This window comes from Elephas maximus, chromosome 7 (assembly GCF_024166365.1).
Source record: "Elephas maximus indicus isolate mEleMax1 chromosome 7, mEleMax1 primary haplotype, whole genome shotgun sequence".
NCBI classification, from domain to species: domain Eukaryota; kingdom Metazoa; phylum Chordata; class Mammalia; order Proboscidea; family Elephantidae; genus Elephas; species Elephas maximus.
Genome location: NC_064825.1, coordinates 131097663 through 131116898, shown reverse-complemented (window position 1 = coordinate 131116898; position 19236 = coordinate 131097663). Strand labels below are relative to the sequence as shown.

Below are 19236 nucleotides of genomic sequence, written 5' to 3'. Positions count from 1 at the left end.
TGGGTGGTTTTTCTTTTCTTCATTATTTTTTTATGTTTTCTTTTCTACAGTGAATATGAATGTTACCTTATAACAGGATAAAAACAAGACTTTAAAGTGAATGGTGGGTTTATCCTCGGAGGACCTCAGCCTAGGCAGGGCAGCGGGTCAGTAGCCTGGGGCAGGAGTGTCTTCCCAGGCCGATTTGGGGACACGCAGAGACCTACCCTGCCCTCCAGGGCTGGGATGTGAGAACTACGATTTTTTGGTTTCTAGGTTTTGAGCCATGTTGAGGGAAGGACAGCAGACGAAGGAACGGGTGGGGTAGAAGGGCCCACCTCCAGCCCCAGGAACGCTCTGGCTGACACATGGGGGCCCAGGACAAAGCCCACGCGGAGGGGCCCCTGCTGGCAGGGGGTGGCCCAGCACGGAGAAGAAACGGAAGGGCCATCACAGTTAGTCCCCTCTGCTACAACGTGGGGACAGGGTGTAGACTCTACCCTTCACTCGTACACTTCCGTCTCTCAGGAGGCCCCCTCAGCCTGATGACCAGATCACGTACAATTAAAGTTACTTTTAAAGACTATAAAAGTCGCACATACAGGGATTAGCAAACTACAAAGTCCCTCGGTAGCTCAAACAGTTAAGCACTCAACTACTAGCTGAAAAGTTGTTGGCAGTTTGAACCTACCCAGAGGCACCTTAAGGGCCTAGAGATCTGCCTCCAATAGGTTAAAAAAAAAAAAAAAAAATTTTTTTTTTTTCACAGCCTTGAAAATCTTATGGGGCACAGTTCTACTCTCACACATATAGGGAGGGTCACCAGGAGTCGGGGTCAACACAACAGCAACTGACAACAACAATAAGCAAGCAACAGCCCGTTGCCAAACGGGCCTGTTTTTATACCGCCTGTGAGCTAAGAATGGCAGCGCCCTGGTTTCCGGTGCCTAGGGGATATCACAACCGTCCCTGGCTGAGCCAACTGCAGCTGAGGCCACCAGACCCCAGGAAGGAACCAGCCAACCCAGAGGCCCAGCCCTGTTCTTGCTGGAGGCCAGACACCGCCCAGCTGCCTCCCTGATGCTACCCGAGCTCGGTCCCCAGCTCTGGAGTCCCCTCCAGCCCCAGGCGCCCCTGCGCTGCGCCCACTGAGGCACTGGGGCCCCTCCCGGCCTGGACCATCCCAGTGCAGGCCATCAGTGCTCTGAGCATTCGAGGGCATGAACAGCCTGACTAGGTGGCTCCGTGGCCGGCAGGAGGCCGGCCTACATTCGTTTTTTAGCCATCGATTAAGTTTCTCCACCGTCCCCTGGGGTAAGCCATTGGACAAACCCTGAGGCCACAGCCCATCACGCCGGTCTAGGAAGCCACGCCAAATGACCACAAGGTCACAGGCACACAGGAAGGGGCCAAATCTGGGGCTGGCTCCGTTCACAAGCTGAGGCCCCAGCAGCTGTCCCCTGGCTCCCGCCCCCCACGCCCCAGTGTGCGCGGGAACTGCAGCTTTTTGGAAGCAACTGGCCAGCAGGCACCCAGCAGGCTCAGCCTGGTGTCTGAGCCTCCGTCTGCTCAGCTCTAAGAGGGGGGTCACTGCTCTGGCCAGAAGACTGGATGGCCCTAATGACCCTCATGGGTAACCCGTCACAGCCCAGGTGTAGGGCCCCTTACACCATTCTCACCGCCTGTCTCCCTGCCACCAGCTGCTATCAAGCCAACGCTGAGTCACGACGACCCCATGTGTCTCTGGGTAACCCTAAAATTCCACAGGGTCTTCAGTGGCTGATTTTTCATCTTCCAGAGCTGCTGCGTGGGTTCGAATCACCAACCTTCAGGTTAGCCGCCAAATGCAAACTGCTTCTGTGACTCCGGCTCCTACATATAACCGGGCTGGCGCCCCAGTGGCGCAGTGGTTAAGAACTCAGCTGCCAACCAGAAGGTCGGCTGTTCAAATCCACCAGGTGCTCCCTGTAAACCCTATGGGGCAGTTCTACTCTGTCCCATAGGACTGCTATGAATCGGAATTGACTCGACAGCAATGGGTCTGGTTTGGTACCAGGCTCCTACATATATACCCACCACCACTTGTTGCCCTTGAGTCAGCATCAACTCATGGCGACCCCATGTGTGTGTGTCACAGTAGAACTGTGCTCCAAATAGAATTTTCAACGGCTGATTTTTTTGGACATAGATCACCAGGCTTTTCTTCTGAGGCACCTCTGGGTGGGCTCAAACTCCCAACCTTTCGATTAGCAGCCAAGTGCATTCAGTTTGCACTACCCAGAGGCTCCCTGCTCCCAGAACCACCCCCCAAACACCCCTGAGCAGCCGCTCACTAAAGGCAGTGCAGTGCTGTGGTCAGTGTGCTGGCTTCGGCCACCAGCCCCATTTTCTGACTGAGTGACCATGGACAAGCAGCTTGACCTCTCAACACCTGTTTCCTCAGGTGAAAGGCTCAGGGGTGGAGAAGTCCCCCAGACAGAGTAGTGAGGATTCCAGGGCAAAGCCCCTGAGCTCCAGAGCCGGAGACCCCAGCCCCAGCCCTCCACCCTCCCTGGGGCATTGAATGCTCACTCTTGGGACCTGGTCCCAGGCCACCTCCTCTCACAACTACAAGCAGAGATGCACGGGAAGTCTACAGTCACCAGGCCGAAGAGGCCTCCTGGGAGGCAGAACCAGGCGAATGAAATGCAAAGGTCTCGTTGGGGCAATTACAGGCGTGAAGCCACTCAGAGAGACCTCGGAAGGCAGGCCTGGCCATCTGCCTCTGAAAGGTCACAGCCTTGGAAACCCTACGGAGTAGGTCTCTGCACACACGGGGTCCCCAAGAAGTGAAGGAAGGCAGCAGCAAAGGAGGCTGAGTCGGGCTCAACGACAAACCTGCAGCCGGCCGAGGCGTCAGCCCCACACAAGGGCTTGCTCAGGGGGGCCAGGGAGCCTGAGCCATCACCAAATCCAGCAAGGATCAGAGGCACGGGGGCAAACACGAGCCAGGCAGGGCTGGAGCCTGGAGTCGGGTTTGCGAGGCTTCCCTCTGCAGGGCTCGTGGTTGGGCGGCCGGGGGCTCCACACCCTGAGAGCCCAGAGCTTGACTTCCCAGACAAAGGGGAGCCCTCCGAGCACCAGGCCAGCTCTGGGCCAGCCTGGAGCTGGGCTTGGGATACTGAAGCCACAGGAACACCGGACAGGCTCGGGGCAGAGACAAGACCACCGGTGGGGGTGAATGCACTTGAACTCAGCCAGCAGAGACAGGGACCCCACAAGCACACCCAGGAGGCAGCCGCCTGGTTTCACCCCAGCCCCAGGGAGGCCAGTTTCTCTTTCTAAGAACACGGCATGTCTTCTTTCTAGATCAGCATATCTACGAGTTAGTACCCAGGCTGAGACACAAGAGCACATGGTGTGTGGGTCTATTTCCAGGACATTCTAGAACAGGGAAAATGAACCCAGGATGATGAGTCAGGGCAGGAGCCGCCTCTGCAGAGTGGGGGCAGGGTGGGCTGGCTGGCTGCAAAGGGGCAGCAGAGGGTTTGGGCGGGAACGTTCTTTACACAGATTGGGGTGGTGGTGATATGGGTCACAGGCAGAGCTAATCAAAACACCTACTTAGAGCCATGGAGGCTGGATGAACCCCGAAACAACCTCCCTGAGATCATCTTTAAGACTTAAACCAAAAATATCCCCTGGAGTCTTCTTAAAACCAAACAACAGTTTAACTAAACTAGTAAAAAAAAAGGTCTGCCTTGAACATCATGGCACTTTTAAGATCTATACAGGATCCAACTGACAACAGTAACTCGGATGATTAGGTAGGAAGCTTGGCGGACAGCGAGTTTATGTTAATGGGGGAGAAACAACTCGGAAAAAGAGGGTGAGAACGGCTGCATGAAGTGAAGAATGTCATCAATGTCACTGAGTTGTACGTGTAGGAACTGTTGAATTGGTGTACGTTCTGTTGTGTATATTCTTAACAACAAAATAAACACAATTTTAAAATGAAATAAACACTGTCCAGCAGGCCGTGTCTCTGCTCCCCTAAAAAAAATGTTCACTTAAAACTCCGGGCATTTCACTGTCTGCCAACGACGCCCCGGTGTGGAGAACACACCTGCTGGCCCGGTACACTATCTCCACGCTACTTCCGGGGCCTGGCAATCTGCTGCCCCGGCTATTACAAATTCAGTCCGCGGCGGCGAACAGCAGCTGCCTTCTGTTTGCGAAGTCAACGCCAATCCCTGCCTGGCGGCCAGACGCATTCCCACAAGGGCCTCCTTTCTTTCCTTCCACTACCTCCCTGATAAGTGACAAGACAGCCAGGCTCCAAACAAACACCCCCTTATTCCTGGCCCGCGTCACAACGCCGCCACCTCCTCAGCTAATCCGCTGGACAGACGGATGGATACGAGGGGCTTGGAGACGTCCGCCCAGTTGTCAGTCTGCCGTCAGACCCCAACACTGGACCCCTCTGTTCCCCAGCATCCCCCCCCCGCCCGCCCCGATGAACATCTGTGAAAACAACTGCTTGGCAAGGCACAGAAGGCGTAAATCACAAGTCCGCGCCTGCCACCCGCCCGGACGCTCGGCCATGACCTCCTCTGGAAAGGCTGGGGTTGGGGGACACAGAGACCTGGGGCACAGCCTGGCCAGCCCTCGGGCGACCGTAAACCACATGGTTCAGCCACAGCCCTGTGGCTCAAGGGCCAACGCGTTCCCCGGCAAAGCCACTCGTTACCCACAGAGCAGGGGGTACACACCCGTTACACCCCCAGCACAAACACCCCCCAAGGACGAGGGCTGTCATCCTGCCCAACATGAGCAGCAAAAGTCAAAATAACGGAGGCGTGTTCCAGAAGGAGCAGGACGCTGAGAGGGCCGAAGCAGGGAGGCAGTAGGCTTCCAGGGGCGGCAATCCCCGCGGTGGTAACTCCCAAGTAAGGCCCCGCTACTGCTGTTTTTAGCCCATTCCACATAATTGGAAAAACATGGGGCAAACCAAAGCCAGCTGTGCGCCGCCGGGTGCGAGGCTGCGCGGAGGGGTGGAGGCGGCAGGAGGCCGCTTAGGCCGCCGTCTGTTCGCACCGAGGCCTGGGAGGCCCTGGCTGGGCAGCGGGGGGCGCGTGTGGTCGCAGCCGACCCAGGAAGGGCCCCCTGTGCGTGTGACAACAGTCACTCAGTAACACGGCATCCCGGGTCTCACCACTCTCTAGGCTGGGCTTGGTGTGAGGGCGCTGTTTGCTTTTACAGCTCCCTGCTCAAACTTGGGATCCTCACTCAGGAAGGGGCTGGAGACCCCAATGCCAACAATGTCATTGCCACCCACAGGACCTCGGCAGGGGAGGAAATTTAGCAGGAAGGCACCCAAGGGCCTCCTGGACCTGAGATATTCCAAACCAAGGACGAGGAGGGGAGCCTATCTTGGTCTCCGGGGGCTGCTGTAACAAAACACAACAACAGGCGTGGCTTTAAAGAGCAGGGGTGCATTGTCTCACAGTTCTGGAGGCTGAAGTCCAAATCAGGGTGTCAGCCAAGTCGATTCCTTCTGGGGGCTCTCAGGGAAGAACTGTGTCACCACGCCTCTGTACCAGCATCTCATGGCTCCGGGAGATCCTCGGCGTCCTTTGCCACCTGTAGATGTGTCTGCCTTCCCCGTGTGTCCCTCTGTGTCTGTTCTCCCCTTTGTGTACGACGCCATCCAGGAGGGATTGGGACTAGGACCCAGACCACCCCAGTATGACTTAATTGATAATATCTTCCAAGACAGATCCTATTACCCCAAAGTGCTGCTCACAGCCACAGGGGTCAGGACTTCAGCATCTCTTTTTGGTGGACACAACTCTGTCCGTTAACAGAGCCGCAAGCGGGGAGTGTCGTGTCTAGCATGTGCTGCGGGTTTACCCCACGCAGGTGTCGTGAAAAGCACTTGACACAAGGCCTCTCATCTAACGGCCCCAACACGACCATATAGCAGTTCGAGTCGACCCCGACTCACAGCGACCCCACGTGTGTCAGAGCGCAGCTGTGCCCCATAGGGTTTTCAACAGCTGATTTCTCAGAAATAGATTGCCAGGACTTTCTTCCGAGACATCTCTGGGCAGACTTGAGCCTCCAAGCTTTCAGTTACCAGCCGAGCGTGTTAACAAGTTGTATCCCCCAGGGACTCCGCCCAACCATGATGGGAGGGAGTTATTCTTCTCTCCATTTTAAAAGTGAGAAAATACAGCTCAGAGGGCCGAGAGGGCGCATGCAGCAGAACGAGGACCCCTTGCTTCTACGGGGATCCCTGCGTACCCCTGGGTACTTCCCGTTCACTGGACTCCAGCATCATCACCACACCACCCCCTTCCCGGGGGGGATCCAATCCCTCCACTAAGCTGGCTTTCATCTGTCCAAAATCTGGAAAAAATAGGAAGCGTGTCACAAAAATGTCTTCATGTGCAACTGTGTGACGTATAAAGTGTCAGAGGCCCAGAGTGAGGCCCTCGGAACCCAAGGCTCTGGTTTCAAATCTTGAGAAATTTCTGGGTGCTCTGATGATTCCCCGACCTGGCTGCTCATGGCCTCCCCCGCCCAGCCCGAGCCTGTGAATACTCTCAGCCCACCGCCTCCCCACTACTCTGCCCCTTCACATGGAGACTCTGGCTGGAGAGCCTGGGGGCCCGGGAATCTGGACGTGCCACCAGAGTCTGGGTGGCTCTGACGCAGCCAGGCCCAGTCCCCTGCCCAGGACCCCTCCCAGCCCAACGCAGCCTTTGTTCCCCACCCCCCTGCACCCCCCAGCACCAGGACCGGTCCTCACTGTCTACCGCCCTCCCTGCCCCCTCACCTGCCCGGCCACATGAGGAGGCTCCCCTCAGCCCCTCCCCACTCCTCCTGGCACCCCAGCCGCGGCATCCACTTCTGATTCCAAACATTCAGGGAAGAACTGCCTTCCCGGCATCAAATGGGATTGGCTGCCTGTCTGGCTGCAGTTCCAAGTTCAAATGCAAGCTCGGCTTCTATCTGCTAATAGCCAGGCCTTCCTCCGCCTGCAGTGTGGCCTCACCATTCTCAAGCCTCCTCCTGACAACCCCACACACGAAGTGGGTGCTATCACTGTCCCCATTCCAGATGAGGAAACTGAAGCCCTGAGTGGCTAAGTCATCTCCCCAGGATCACACAGCTAGGATATGGGTCACATCTCATAAACTGATGGCTGGAACTGGAAAGCCAATTTAGAACTGAGAAGGGATCTAAACCCTGGGTTTGCCTGACACACTGGTTCCCTTCCAACCTCACTGCAAAGCCACACCCTCCATACTGTACCATCCTTGCCTAAACGTCACTGCTGACACCTCCCCTCTGCGACAGCAGAGCCTCGTTCTCCGATACTCCCATGTCCTTCTTCCCCTCAGGCCCCCTCCTGAGCCCTGACAGTGGGCCCACATTTGTCACCACCCCCCAGGACAACTGTCCTCAATGATTCTCTTCCACATCCAAGACGAGTCCCTGAGGGGACCCCAGAGCCTCCTCTGCCCACCCTTGAGTCCCATCCTTCAAGCAGACACCCAGCCTTGGAAGACCCCCGCCACCCGGCACTGGCAGATCCTCATTGGCACCACTCCCCCCAGCCAGCTCCAATGTCCCCCTCGCTAGACACCACGCGTGATGTCAATCCTGGCAGGGACCTCCAAGATCCAGCATCGCTGGCAACAGGCAACAAGACTTAGTGTTTCCTCGTTGACTTTGCTCGTCCATCGCCAGCCACTGTCTCCAGGCAGTTATCACACAGATGTCCCCATACAAGGCAGCAGTTAGAAGCCACGTCCCACACAGAACCGACGTCCAGCGGGATGCAGAAGAGCAGACGCTAACAGACGCTCACTGCCTGGAGGGAAACTAGCTCACTGCTCAGGTGATGGATGACAGCCTTCAAGTAAGAAGTCTTCCTTCAACATACTTAGTGGCAAGGGACAAAAATCAGGGGGCAGGAGGATGGCGTTCTAAAAGCCCCCAGCGTGGTGATGTGGTCTTCCCCTTTTCTGAAATCTGAAGCCCGTGCCCCTTCAGGCCCCACTCACAGCTCCCTCTATCTCTGACTCGCCAGCTGTATTATGTGGGATATGTCTGGTCCCCTAAACAGACCAGAAGTTTGGGGGCAGAGTTCATTTCTCACTCAACCACGTGCTCCTCTGGATTAAGAGAAGTGGAGAGAGATTTCAGAATCACCTCAAAATTCCAGAAAGTCACGTTGGAGGCCAGCCCTTGAAATGCTTCTAAGAAATGTCTAGATTTCTTCTCAATGTCACAGGAAACTTTTAGAGAACTCTGTTGATCTTTTTCCACCCCAAGCTGCCCATGGAAAGATTCAATGGCAACCGGGTCCAGGGGCCTGGAGATAAAGAAGCCACCATCAGCCCCAAGACCAAGGGGTTAATGACCAGAGCAGTAAGGGAAGCCTGGGGTCTCTGGCTGGTGCAAGCGGTGAACGTACTCGGCTGCTGGAGGTTCGAGTCCACTCAGAGGTGCCTCAAAGGAAAGGCCCAGGGATCTACTCCCGAAAAATCAGCCACCGACAACCCTATGAAGCACCTTTCTACTCTGACACATGTGGAGTGGCTATGAGTTGACATTGACTCCACGGCAACGAGTTTGGTTTTTTTGGTTTTATGGGAGTCTCAAAGAAGCTGAGGTTGGGAACTATTTTCACAAAAAAAAAAAAAAAAAAACCTGAACCAAACAGTCACATTCTCATGGAAAGCAAGACTCCTTGTCCTGTCCCTTTTGTCTGTTCTGTGAGTTTTTCCTCCTTTTGACACACTGCCCCAGACAGGGCATCTGGAGGAAAGCAGAGAGACACAAGCTTAGCAGCATAGAAGCGCCCTCACCCCCCTGCCCCGGCCCTGGGGGCCCTGGCCCAGCGTACACTCCCACCCAAGCCAGGCGTCCCCAGTGACAACAAAAACGTTTCTCTTCTGTGCGCTTGGCATTCTCCAACACAGCTGAGGGAGTGGAGACGGTTCTTATAAGGTCCGGGAAAGGGGCCCTGGGCGCACGGCTGACAGCAGGGAATCTGAGGCCCCCTTCCCAGGCCACGAGAGGCCAGGGACTGCACCGTCAGCACCTCCTGTCTGCCAGCCCCGGCCTGGGAACGCTTCCTGCCGGAAGGGCAGGGCTGGCTGCTAATCCTCCGGTTAGAGCCCACAGGTGTCTGTGGGGACAGTTCCACCCTACAAGGCCAACAGGGCTGGGGGCCCAGAGACACCGGAGTGCTCCAGCCCAGATAGCACCACCTCCTCTGGGAAGCCCCCCAGCCTAGGTTGCACAGTGTGGCCCTGTGACCCCAGGCAGCCTCCGTGGAAAATAGACTCAAGAAGGCTTCTGAACCTCACAGCCGGCCGCTCCGCACCTACATGCAGTCAGCATTTGCAGAAAGAACACCATGACCTGGCTCAACCAGGGGCTAACCAGCCCCTAGCTCCGATTACATTCTTCAAGCTGTGCGACCATTCTCACCCTCCTTTTCTGAGGGTTCCTGCCCCATTAACATTGTATACTCACTGCCCCCTCGGCTTGCTATCTAACCTTTCGAGTTGCTATCGTCAATTTGATCCCATATAGGTAGTCCTTAAAAAAGCACAGTGCTTAAGGCAAACATTCTTTACTGGTTAAGCTAAACTATTATTTGGTTTTAAGAAGACTTCAGGGGATATTTTTGGCTTAAGGTTTAAGGATTCTTTCAGGGCAAGTTTCAGGGGTTCATCCAACCTTCAGGGCCCCAGAAAGTCTGATTCCATGACAAATTAAAGTTCTGTTCCACATTTTCCTCCCTTTTGATCTGGGTTCGGCTATAGGCTCTTTGAGTGACCTTCATTACTCTTACCCACGTTTGTAATGATACTAATCTATGTGCTTGCTTGCTTCCTGTCCGACACCTGCCCCCGACGAGAAGGTGAGCGTCCCTGGAAAGCATCAGAGTAAAAGGGTGTGACAGAGCCGGAAAGAATGCGGGAAGAGAAAAGACACGGTAGGGGCGTGGGTTGTGGGGTCAAATCTTGTTTCACTATGTCCTCTAACACTACTGTTCTTCTTTACAACAAAGACAGTTTCTGTTTAATCCTTAATAATAGCATGAATTTATGCTACAGTTGCCACATACCAGGCAGTGTCTTCACGATTCCGGGGCTCGACACGTTGTCAAGATGATATTTTAGAGACTGAAAACCTGACACTCGAAGGAGGTCAGTGATGTACCTGAGGTCATTCACTACCAGGCAGCAGAGCCCTGACATATGCAGGAACCCAGCCCGTGCTGGCTGGTGCCCAAGTACACCTGGCACCAGGACCATCATGTTGAAGCCGTCACTAAAGGTTCTGAGTGGACCCGTTGACGTTTCCCTCTCCCGCCAGCCAGCCCTGCTCACCTGTGCTGTCTTACCTGCCTTGCACGTCTTGCCATTGTCCTGGAGCTGCACCCCAGTAGGGCAGGCGCACGTGTAGAAAGGCTCCCGGGGGGACAGCAGACACAAGTGAGAGCAGCCACCGTTGTCCTCCTCACACCGTGTGTGGACTGGGGAAGCCAGGGAGGAGGGAGAGAAAGTTCCAGAATAGGGCCCACGACCTTGGACCACCCACCACTCACTGTCACCAAATGAGTCAGCATCCGCTCCCCTGTACTCCATGAGAGCCCCCAGTGTGGCCCTCTGCCCACACGCCCTCCTCGAGTATCATCAGGACCCTTCCCCACTGTGCCACCCCTGTCCTGCCTTATCACCACCCTCCACCCGGACCTTCAGTCCCACGACCCTCGTAGCCCAGCCACACCCACCCTGTGTTCCTGGGTCTCCTACAGCAAGCATCTCCCTACCCTGCCCCCCCAAATTCTTCAACAAGAAAGCCCTCCTCTTCCTCGAGTCCCCTCAAAGGACACCTCCCTGAAGCTGCCCTGGGGGCTCCCTGCAGGAATACGCCTCCACTCCAGCAGGATCTCAGGCTCCCCTGTGCGGGGACAACCCTGGAGCATAAGGCCTGTCTCGTCCCTGTGACTTCACCTTCGTGACGCACTTGGGGTGCAGGGCAGAGCCTCTCCCTAAGCCCTTCCACCACCTCCCTCTGCCCAGGGCAAGGGTGGAGTTAAAAAAAAAGTAATAAACCAGTTGGCAAGGAGTCGACTCTGACTCTTGGGAACCCCGTGTGTGTCAGGGTAGAACTGTGCTCCACAGGGTTTTCAATGGCTGATTTTTCAGGAGTAGATTGCCAGGCCTTCCTGCCAAGGCACCTGCCTCTGGGAAGATTCGAACCTCCAACCTTTCTGTTAGCAGTCAGGCACATTGACCGTTTGTACCAGCCAAGGGTGGGGCTTAGTACCCTGGAAATGCGAGCTGTTGAACCCAGCTGGGTGACTGGACTGTATACACAGAAGTGAACCCTGGAGGTCATCTGATGGCGTCTCTCTCCTGAAGCCACACCATGCTGGCTAAGGCGGGCGGGCTGCCCAGGTGTGCATGAGCAATTAGTAACCATGGCACTCTCCCCTCTGTCCTGTGCTCAGAACACTGTCCGCCATGGGTCTCCTGTCTTAAGTTCAAAGTTCAAACCCTTCCTATAACAGCTTGGCCGGAAACTCCTGCTCCTGGTCCCATGGAGGTGGTGAGCCCAGGGCCCTGGCCTCGCTGGTTACCTGCTGCAGAAGCCCTGACCCTGTGTGTTTCATGTCTTTCCCTTTCATGGACCCTGTCGCGACCCTACAGGGCCCCCATGCCAAGGACCACCAACACCACACATTTTTCATTCATAAACGTGTCGATGCCATTGGGCCTTGAAAATGGGGCAGCCTTCCTTGGGGATTCCACTGCCAGCTCTGAGGACAGCAACCCCCATACTAGCTCTGCAGTGGACCTCCCCCATCTGCCCCTCTGCTCTGCACACCCCCATTCTGGCAAGCACCACTTCTCTCCTACCCTGCTCCAAGGCTCAGCCACGGGATCCCGTCAGGGAAAAAGGCCCAGTTCCTGAGCCCAGGGCCTGGGGAGCCGCAGGCCTGGGTGCTGCACCCGGCCCGACGCGGAGCACTCACAGTGTGGCTGGCGCTCCTGGCTGAGCACTTGAATGTCCATGGGCGAGTAGAGGGCGCTCAAGATCTCTTTCCTCTTCTCCCCCGTCCTCTTGTTGCAGGCGTGGATGGAGCGGGTCTGCCAGTCCGTCCAGTACAGCGTCTCCCCAGACAGCGTCAGGGCAAAGGGGTGCGTCAGGCTGCCCTCCACCACCTTCTGCCTGTGGGGAGTGGTGAAGAGGAACCGTCAGTGCCCTGCACAACCCCCAGGACGAGTTTCCCCAAGGCCCAAGCACAAATCCAGCTTGGAGGGCCTTCTGTCCTGCTGCTGGTCCATTTACACTGGACAAAAGCAGCCAGGAAGGAGTAGAGCCAACCCAGGGAGAACGTCCCAGGAGCCGTGCCCCCATGGACATCTCCCTGAAACCTCTCCCAAGGTGTGCGGGGCCCCTTTCAAACACAGCAACAACAGGGGACCCCCACCCCCAGGTAATGTACAAAGGGCAGCAGGGCCTGCAGATCCACCTCTTCCCTGACCAACCTGTTATGAGTGCTGTGACTCCTGGCAAAGTGGGACACAGAGATGAACAACTCAGGTAAGGGGCCAGAAGGCAGCCCCACCTGGGGACAAAACGCCGGTCCATGCACTCCTCCCCGCCCCAACACAAATGGGACTGAATGTTTATTTTTCTAATGCCCGTAATTTACATTTTCTGAGTCAACTGAACTTGGCTTCGACATAAGAAAAAGCTTTACTTTTCTGCGTACTTAGTGCCAGCAAACGAGAACTCGTTTTTAAAGAGACTACGGACACCACAAGGAGACAGTGGTGGTTCAGCGGTAGGATCCTCACCTTCTATGTGGGAGCCCCAGGTTCGATCCCCGGCCAGTGTGCCTCATATGTGCTTCTGTCAGAGGAGGCTTGTGTGTTGTTAGGATGCTGAACAGGTTTCAGCGGAACTTCCAGACTAAGACAGGGAGGCTCGTGTGTTATGAGGATGCTGAACGGGTTTCAGCAAAGCTTCCAGACTAAGACAAACTAGGAAGAAAGGCTTGGCGATCTGCTGCAGAAAATCAGCCAGTGAAAAGCGTATGGATCAGAACGGTCTGAGCCGCCACCGACCATGGGAGTGGGACAGGACCAGGCAGCATTCTGTTCCTTTGTACCAGAGGTTGTCAGGAGTCGGGGCTGACTGGATGGCAACTAACACCACCGTGTGCTGGTCACAGTGTCTGACTAGTTGCTTCATGCCCCCCTCCCCCATTATGGGCCTCCTAAGGGTGGGGGCTGCAGCCGGTGTCCGGCCCCTAGTACGGCACCTGGCAGAGAGCAAGCGCTCAGATGCGTGTTGCTGAATACATGAGAACCATCAGCACGTGCTCTTTCCTGAGCCTGTGTTGTCTCTTTTCTGTTTATTTTGGTTTGGGTTTTTTGTTTTCTTTTGCTGATGTCAGAGAGGCCAGAGGTTGGCATTTCTCGGGCTCTCGCTCCTCCCACACCCCACCGCGGTCAGAGACTCCTGGGGACCCTAGTGCCGGCCCTTGGCTCACCCATGCCCGGCCTCCCAGGCCCCGCGGTACGCAGGACGCCCGCCACTCTGTGCAGCTCCACACGGCCCCACGCCCCTGTCCTGTGTACCATGGTACCCAGGAGCCCCCCGAACATACCAGGCACTGCCCCGTGCTTTCCTGTACTGCCGCATTTGACCCCTGAACACCCCTCTGAGGAAGGACAAGCTCAGCCCCATTCACATGCAATCCCTGAGGTTCAGAGCGGTGAGGCCGCCCAGCCCCGTCACAGTTCAAGGGGCTCCCAAGCTCACCCGCTTCACCATGACCACTCTTACATCAGGACAGCCCTGGGCACGTCCACAGGGCACGGTGGCACCCAGTCAGAGGAAGCCAGGCTGAGCAGATGGAAGCGGGCCGGACTCTGGAGCCCTGGCTGCTGTGTGGCCTCTAGTGCTTTATCATCATAGGGGACCAGGACAGGAAACACCTCACAGGGTTGGTGTGGGCGTTCGGTGGACTAAATATTGAATGTCCCTGGCACTCAGTAAGTGCTACAGAAGGATTAGTCACCCGCAGGCTGTCACCACCAACATCGCTGTCACCACCACCATCGCCACCATCACTGTCACCGCCATCACCGTCACCGCCATCACTGTCACCACCACCATCGCTGTCACCACCACCATCGCTGTCACCACCACCATCGCTGTCACCACCACCATCGCCACCATCGCCGTCACCGCCATCACTGTCACTGCCATCACTGTCACCGCCATCACTGTCACCATCGCTGTCACCACCACCGTCGCCACCATCACTGTCACCGCCATCACTGTCACCGCCATCACTGTCACCGCCATCACTGTCACCACCATCGCTGTCACCACCACCATCGCTGTCACCACCACCACCAACACCACCACCATCACCGTCACCGCCGTTACTGTCACCACCAATATTGCTGTCACCACCATCGCTGTCACCATCACCATCACTGTCACCATCAACACCGCCATCACTGTCACCACCATCGCTGTCACCACCAACACCGCCATCACTGTCACCACCACCATCGCTGTCACCACCACCACCACCACCACAATTGCTGTCACCACCACCATCACTGCCACCATCACCATCAACACCATGACCATCACTATCACCACCACTACCGCCATCATCACCACCAACACCATCATCACACTATAACTAGCACCCCTATCACCCCCACTGTCCCCTACCACAACCCTTGGTCAGGGCCTACAGCCTTTCTAGTCCATAATCCACCCTTCATAACTTTCAGGGCCACTCAGCTCCCCAAGAACCACAGTACCCCTAGATAGCCCTACTTTCCAAATCTCAAACCAGGTGCCTGACCCAGTCAGCCTGTGCTAACAGGGACAATGGGACAGAACACTTCAAACCGGCCCGGGATGCACGGCTCAGCCATAAGGAGAGGTCCATGTGGTAAGGAACCGAGGTCCTCTGCCAACAGCCATGAGGATGAGCTTGGAAGCAAGCCCTCCGGCCTCAGTTGAGCCTTCAGATGGTGCAGCCCCAGCCAACGCCTGACTGCAGCCTCAGGACAGACCCGGAGCCAGAGCCCCCAGCTAAGCCACTTCCAATTCCTGACCCCAGAAGACCGTTCACTGTTCCAGACTGCCCAATTTGGGGGTATTTTGAACACGGCAAAGATAACTCACACACAAAGCCTGGATAAAATGGGGCAAACCTGCCGACGTGGTCATCCATTCAAGTGAGTATCAGCCATTCACTTTCCCTACACAGTCCCACCACACACAGGGGTGATCGGATGGTGTCCTCCCACCTAGGCCAGGAGTTCTGCCAGCACAGCTCTGCCCCCTGTGAGCATCCCCAGGATCTGCCATGAGCCACGAATAAACTGGCTCTCACCTGCCCACGGATGGGACATTTCCACCACTAATATGAGTCAGAATCGACTCGACGGCACTGGGTTTTTTTACTGGGTAAAGGGTAATGAGGTAGGGAGGCTCCGATCTCCCAGATGGACATTAAGCTGACCTGACATCTCTAAAAGCAGTTACCCAACACGGAAAAAATCCTTTATATTCATTCATTCAACTCATTTGTTGAGCACCTACTACGTGCAAGGCCCTCTGGCGAGCCTGGGCAGTGCAGCAACAAGCAAGACAGACGCCACCTCGACCTGAGATGCTATGTGCTGGAAATGGTGGCTTGCCGCAGGGACCTTGGGCTTGAGATCCACAATCCTCATCTGCAATTCTGAAATCTAAAAACCTCCAAAACTTGAAAAAGCTTTTGTTACTCATTTGGTGGCAAAAGCTGACCTGTGTGGATGTGAGGCTGCTTAGTCTTTTCTATCCCACTTAGAATGACCACTACCACCTGTGTGTCAGTCTGTCGCACTGGGGTGGCTTGTGTACTGCTGTGACGCTGGGAGCTATGCCACCAGCATTCCAAGTACCAGCTGGGTCAGCCATGGTCGACAGGTGTCAGCATAGCTTCTAGGCTAAGACAGACTAGGAAGAAAGGCCTGGTGACCTGCCTCTGAAAATTAGCCCCTGAAAACCCTACGGATCACAACAGAACACTGTCCCACTGGCTTGCTTCGCACACGTCTTCACGTTCAATCACTGGAGAAGGACATATGCTTGGTGAAGCAGAGGGCCAGCACAGGCAAGGGGACCCTCAATGCGATGGACTGGCACAATAGCACAATGATGGACTCATACGTGAGGATGACAAAGGACCGGCACATTAAGGTCGCCATGAGTCGGGGTCTATCTATCGATCTAGAAGGACTAGTCATACGCTTTGCTACAGAAATACTCAGATGTTAGGCTGCAGCTGCTGCCCCACACCACACCTGGGGTGTGGTGTGAGATGTGGGATGTACACTGTGTTCCCACAGGTCTGCATTCAGAAAAGTTCTGAATTCCAGAGCACATCAGGCCACAGGCCTTCAGAGAAGGGACTGTGGGCCTGTATGAAGGAGGATCACCTGGGAACACCAGATCAGACTGACTGAAGCCCTGGCGATGGCTGGGGTGCAGAGAAGCTGGGGGCAGGGAAGGGCCCGCCAGGGCAAAAACTCACCGGAACGAGCCATCCAGGTTGGCACGGTGGATGAAGCTGAGCTTGGCGTCGGCCCAGTACAGCTTCTGCTCTTCCAGATCGATGGTCAGCCCGTTGGGCCAGTAAATGTCCGAGTCCACAATAATTTTCCGGGTGCTGCCGTCCATGCCCGCCCGCTCGATGCGGGGCGTCTCACCCCAGTCCGTCCAGTACATGTACCTGGAAAGGAAGGCAGGGGCAAGGGCAAGAGAAGTTCACAGGTTGGCTTTCTGGTTTGTTTTCTGCTCACCCAAAAGCAGGCTTGACACAGAGCTGATGAGTTGGCCGTGAGACCTCACCCAGCAGAGAGAACCAAGTTTAGTGGGATATCACTTCAGATTTTCTTCCTAGACACTTAGTAATATATTAATTTTTAAACAAAGTTGGGCAATCAAAATAGACTGTTTCCAAACTGAAGCCACTCCCAAAGTCCACCTTTCAGCCACAGATTAGACAAGCCTATCAAACAAACAATAACTTAAGTTCAATCAAGTAGATGAGACCAAATGGACAACACTGCCTGAAAGCGAAGACAAGAAGGCAGGAAGGGACAGGAAGACTGGACAAATGACACGGAGAACCCAGGGCAGGAAGGGGGCGAGTGCTGCCACAGTGCGAGTATCGCAAACAATCTCACAAAACAATCTGTGTATCAATTTTTGAATGAGAAACTCATTTGCTCTGTAAACTTTCACCTAAATAAAATTAAAGACAAAAATAGACTGCAACTTGTGTTCACTTAGCAATACGTTCTAGACACTGTCATGGATTGAATTGTGTCCCCCCAAAATGTATGTCGACTTGGTTAGGCCGTGATTCCCAGTATTCTGAGGTTGTCCTCCATTTTGTGCTTGTAATTTTATGTGAAAGAGGATGAGGGTGGGATTGTAACAGCACCCTTACCCAGGTCACATCCCAGATCCAATGTAAAGGGAGTTTCCCTGGGGTGTGGCTCATACCACTTTTATCTCACAAGAGATAAAAGAAAAGGGAAGCAATCAGAGAGGGGGGACCTCATAGCACCAAGAAAGCAGCCCTGGGAGCAGAGGACAACCTTTGGACCTGAGGTTCCTGTACTGAGATGCTCCCAGACCAAGGGAAGACTGATGACAAGGACCTTCCTCCAGAGCTGACAGACAGAGAAAAGCCTTCCCCTGGAGCTGATGCCCTGAATTCAGACCTCTAGCTGACTGGACTGTGAGAAAATAAACTTCTTTTTGTTAACGCCATCCACTTGTGGTATTTCTGTTATAGCAGCACTAGATGGCCAAGACAGACACCTTCCCTTTTTCACCAATATAAATCTTGCTCGTTCTTTTAACTATTTAAATAGGCTCTGTTTTTTAGAGCAGTTCTGGGTGTACAGAAAAAAAAATCCAGAAAGTACAGAGTTCTCATATATGCCACCTCCCCTGCAGACAGGTTTTTCTATTATTCACATCTTGCATTCGTGTGGTATATGCATTAAAATTGATGAGCTGAAGTTGGTATATTACTGTTAACTAAACCCTATAGTCATATAGGGTCAGTATAGTTTTGCTAAGGAGGCCTGGTGGCACAGTGGTTAAGCACTCAGCTGCTAATCAAAGGTCGACGGTTTGAACCCACCAGCCTCTCCGCAGGACAAAGGTGTGGCAGCCTGTTTCTGTAAAGATTACAACCTTGGAAACCCTGCGGGGCAGTTCTACTCTGTCCTATGGGGTCGCCATGAGTTGGAATTGACTCTACAGCACACAGTTTACGTGAGGGTTCCCTCTTGGTGCTGCACGGTCCTATGGGATTGACAAACGCAGGGTGTCACATGTCCACCCTTGCAGTATCATGCAGGATAGCTTCAGCGCCCTGAAAATGCCCTGTGCTCCACCTGTTTGTCCCTCCCCTGAGCCCGTGGCAGCCACTGAGCTTTTACTGTGTCCACAGTTTTGCCGCTCTTCCCTGCTCTTGCAATGGCGGCATAGGGTAAAGTACCATACGCTGCGTTGTAATCAATTTAAACAGCTCCCTGTGCTTCCTGGGGTTGTTTCCAATTGTTTGCTACTATGAAACTGCTGCGAATGAAACTCTAAAAGGCAACTAAAAACACAAAGGTAGGACATACATGGAAATGACAGGAAATAACGACAGCAGTTAGTAACAACTGTTGTGGGGGTTTGTTTTTACTTATGCAGGTTCTCAAGATTTTAATAAGGAACATGGCTCCCACATCCTAAAGGCAGACAGCCCAGAGCAGCCCAGGCATCTGGGAGGCAGGTTCCAGGGTCAGGTAAGTGGGCCAAGCCCTGGGCTATGTGGCTGGAAGATGGACAGGCCTGCAGGGACAGAAGAGTAACCATGCCAGCCTGGAGGACTGAAGTCCCAGGTTCTCGTTCCAGCTTGCCCCAAGGGGCAGCAGACCTGCTTTCCCTTCTCTGCAGAAAAGGGGGGCAGTACCTGCTCTACCTCAAAGGGCCTCCACTCCTCTCTTCCACAACCTCACTACGTCCCGTGGGAACTCAAGGGACAGGCCAAGCAGGAATGCCTATTCCCATTAGACAGAAGGGGAAACAGGCTCAGAAAGGCTGACCTGCCCAGGCCATTGCACCTTGTGGCGTCTTGGGAGCAGA

General features: G+C 54.7%; 1 protein-coding gene across 2 annotated transcripts in view; it reads right to left on the bottom strand.

The window, feature by feature from the left end:
• Positions 1 to 19236, bottom strand: part of LRP5 (LDL receptor related protein 5) — a 131392-nt gene that overhangs the window by 66373 nt on the left and 45783 nt on the right. For both annotated transcript variants that reach the window (XM_049892662.1, XM_049892663.1), the window contains exons 3-5: positions 16616 to 16813; positions 12029 to 12225; positions 10391 to 10522 (exon numbers count right to left, since the gene is read on the bottom strand). In XM_049892662.1, the coding sequence (XP_049748619.1) occupies positions 10391 to 10522; positions 12029 to 12225; positions 16616 to 16813 (527 nt within the window). The remainder of the gene's footprint in view (positions 1 to 10390; positions 10523 to 12028; positions 12226 to 16615; positions 16814 to 19236) is intronic.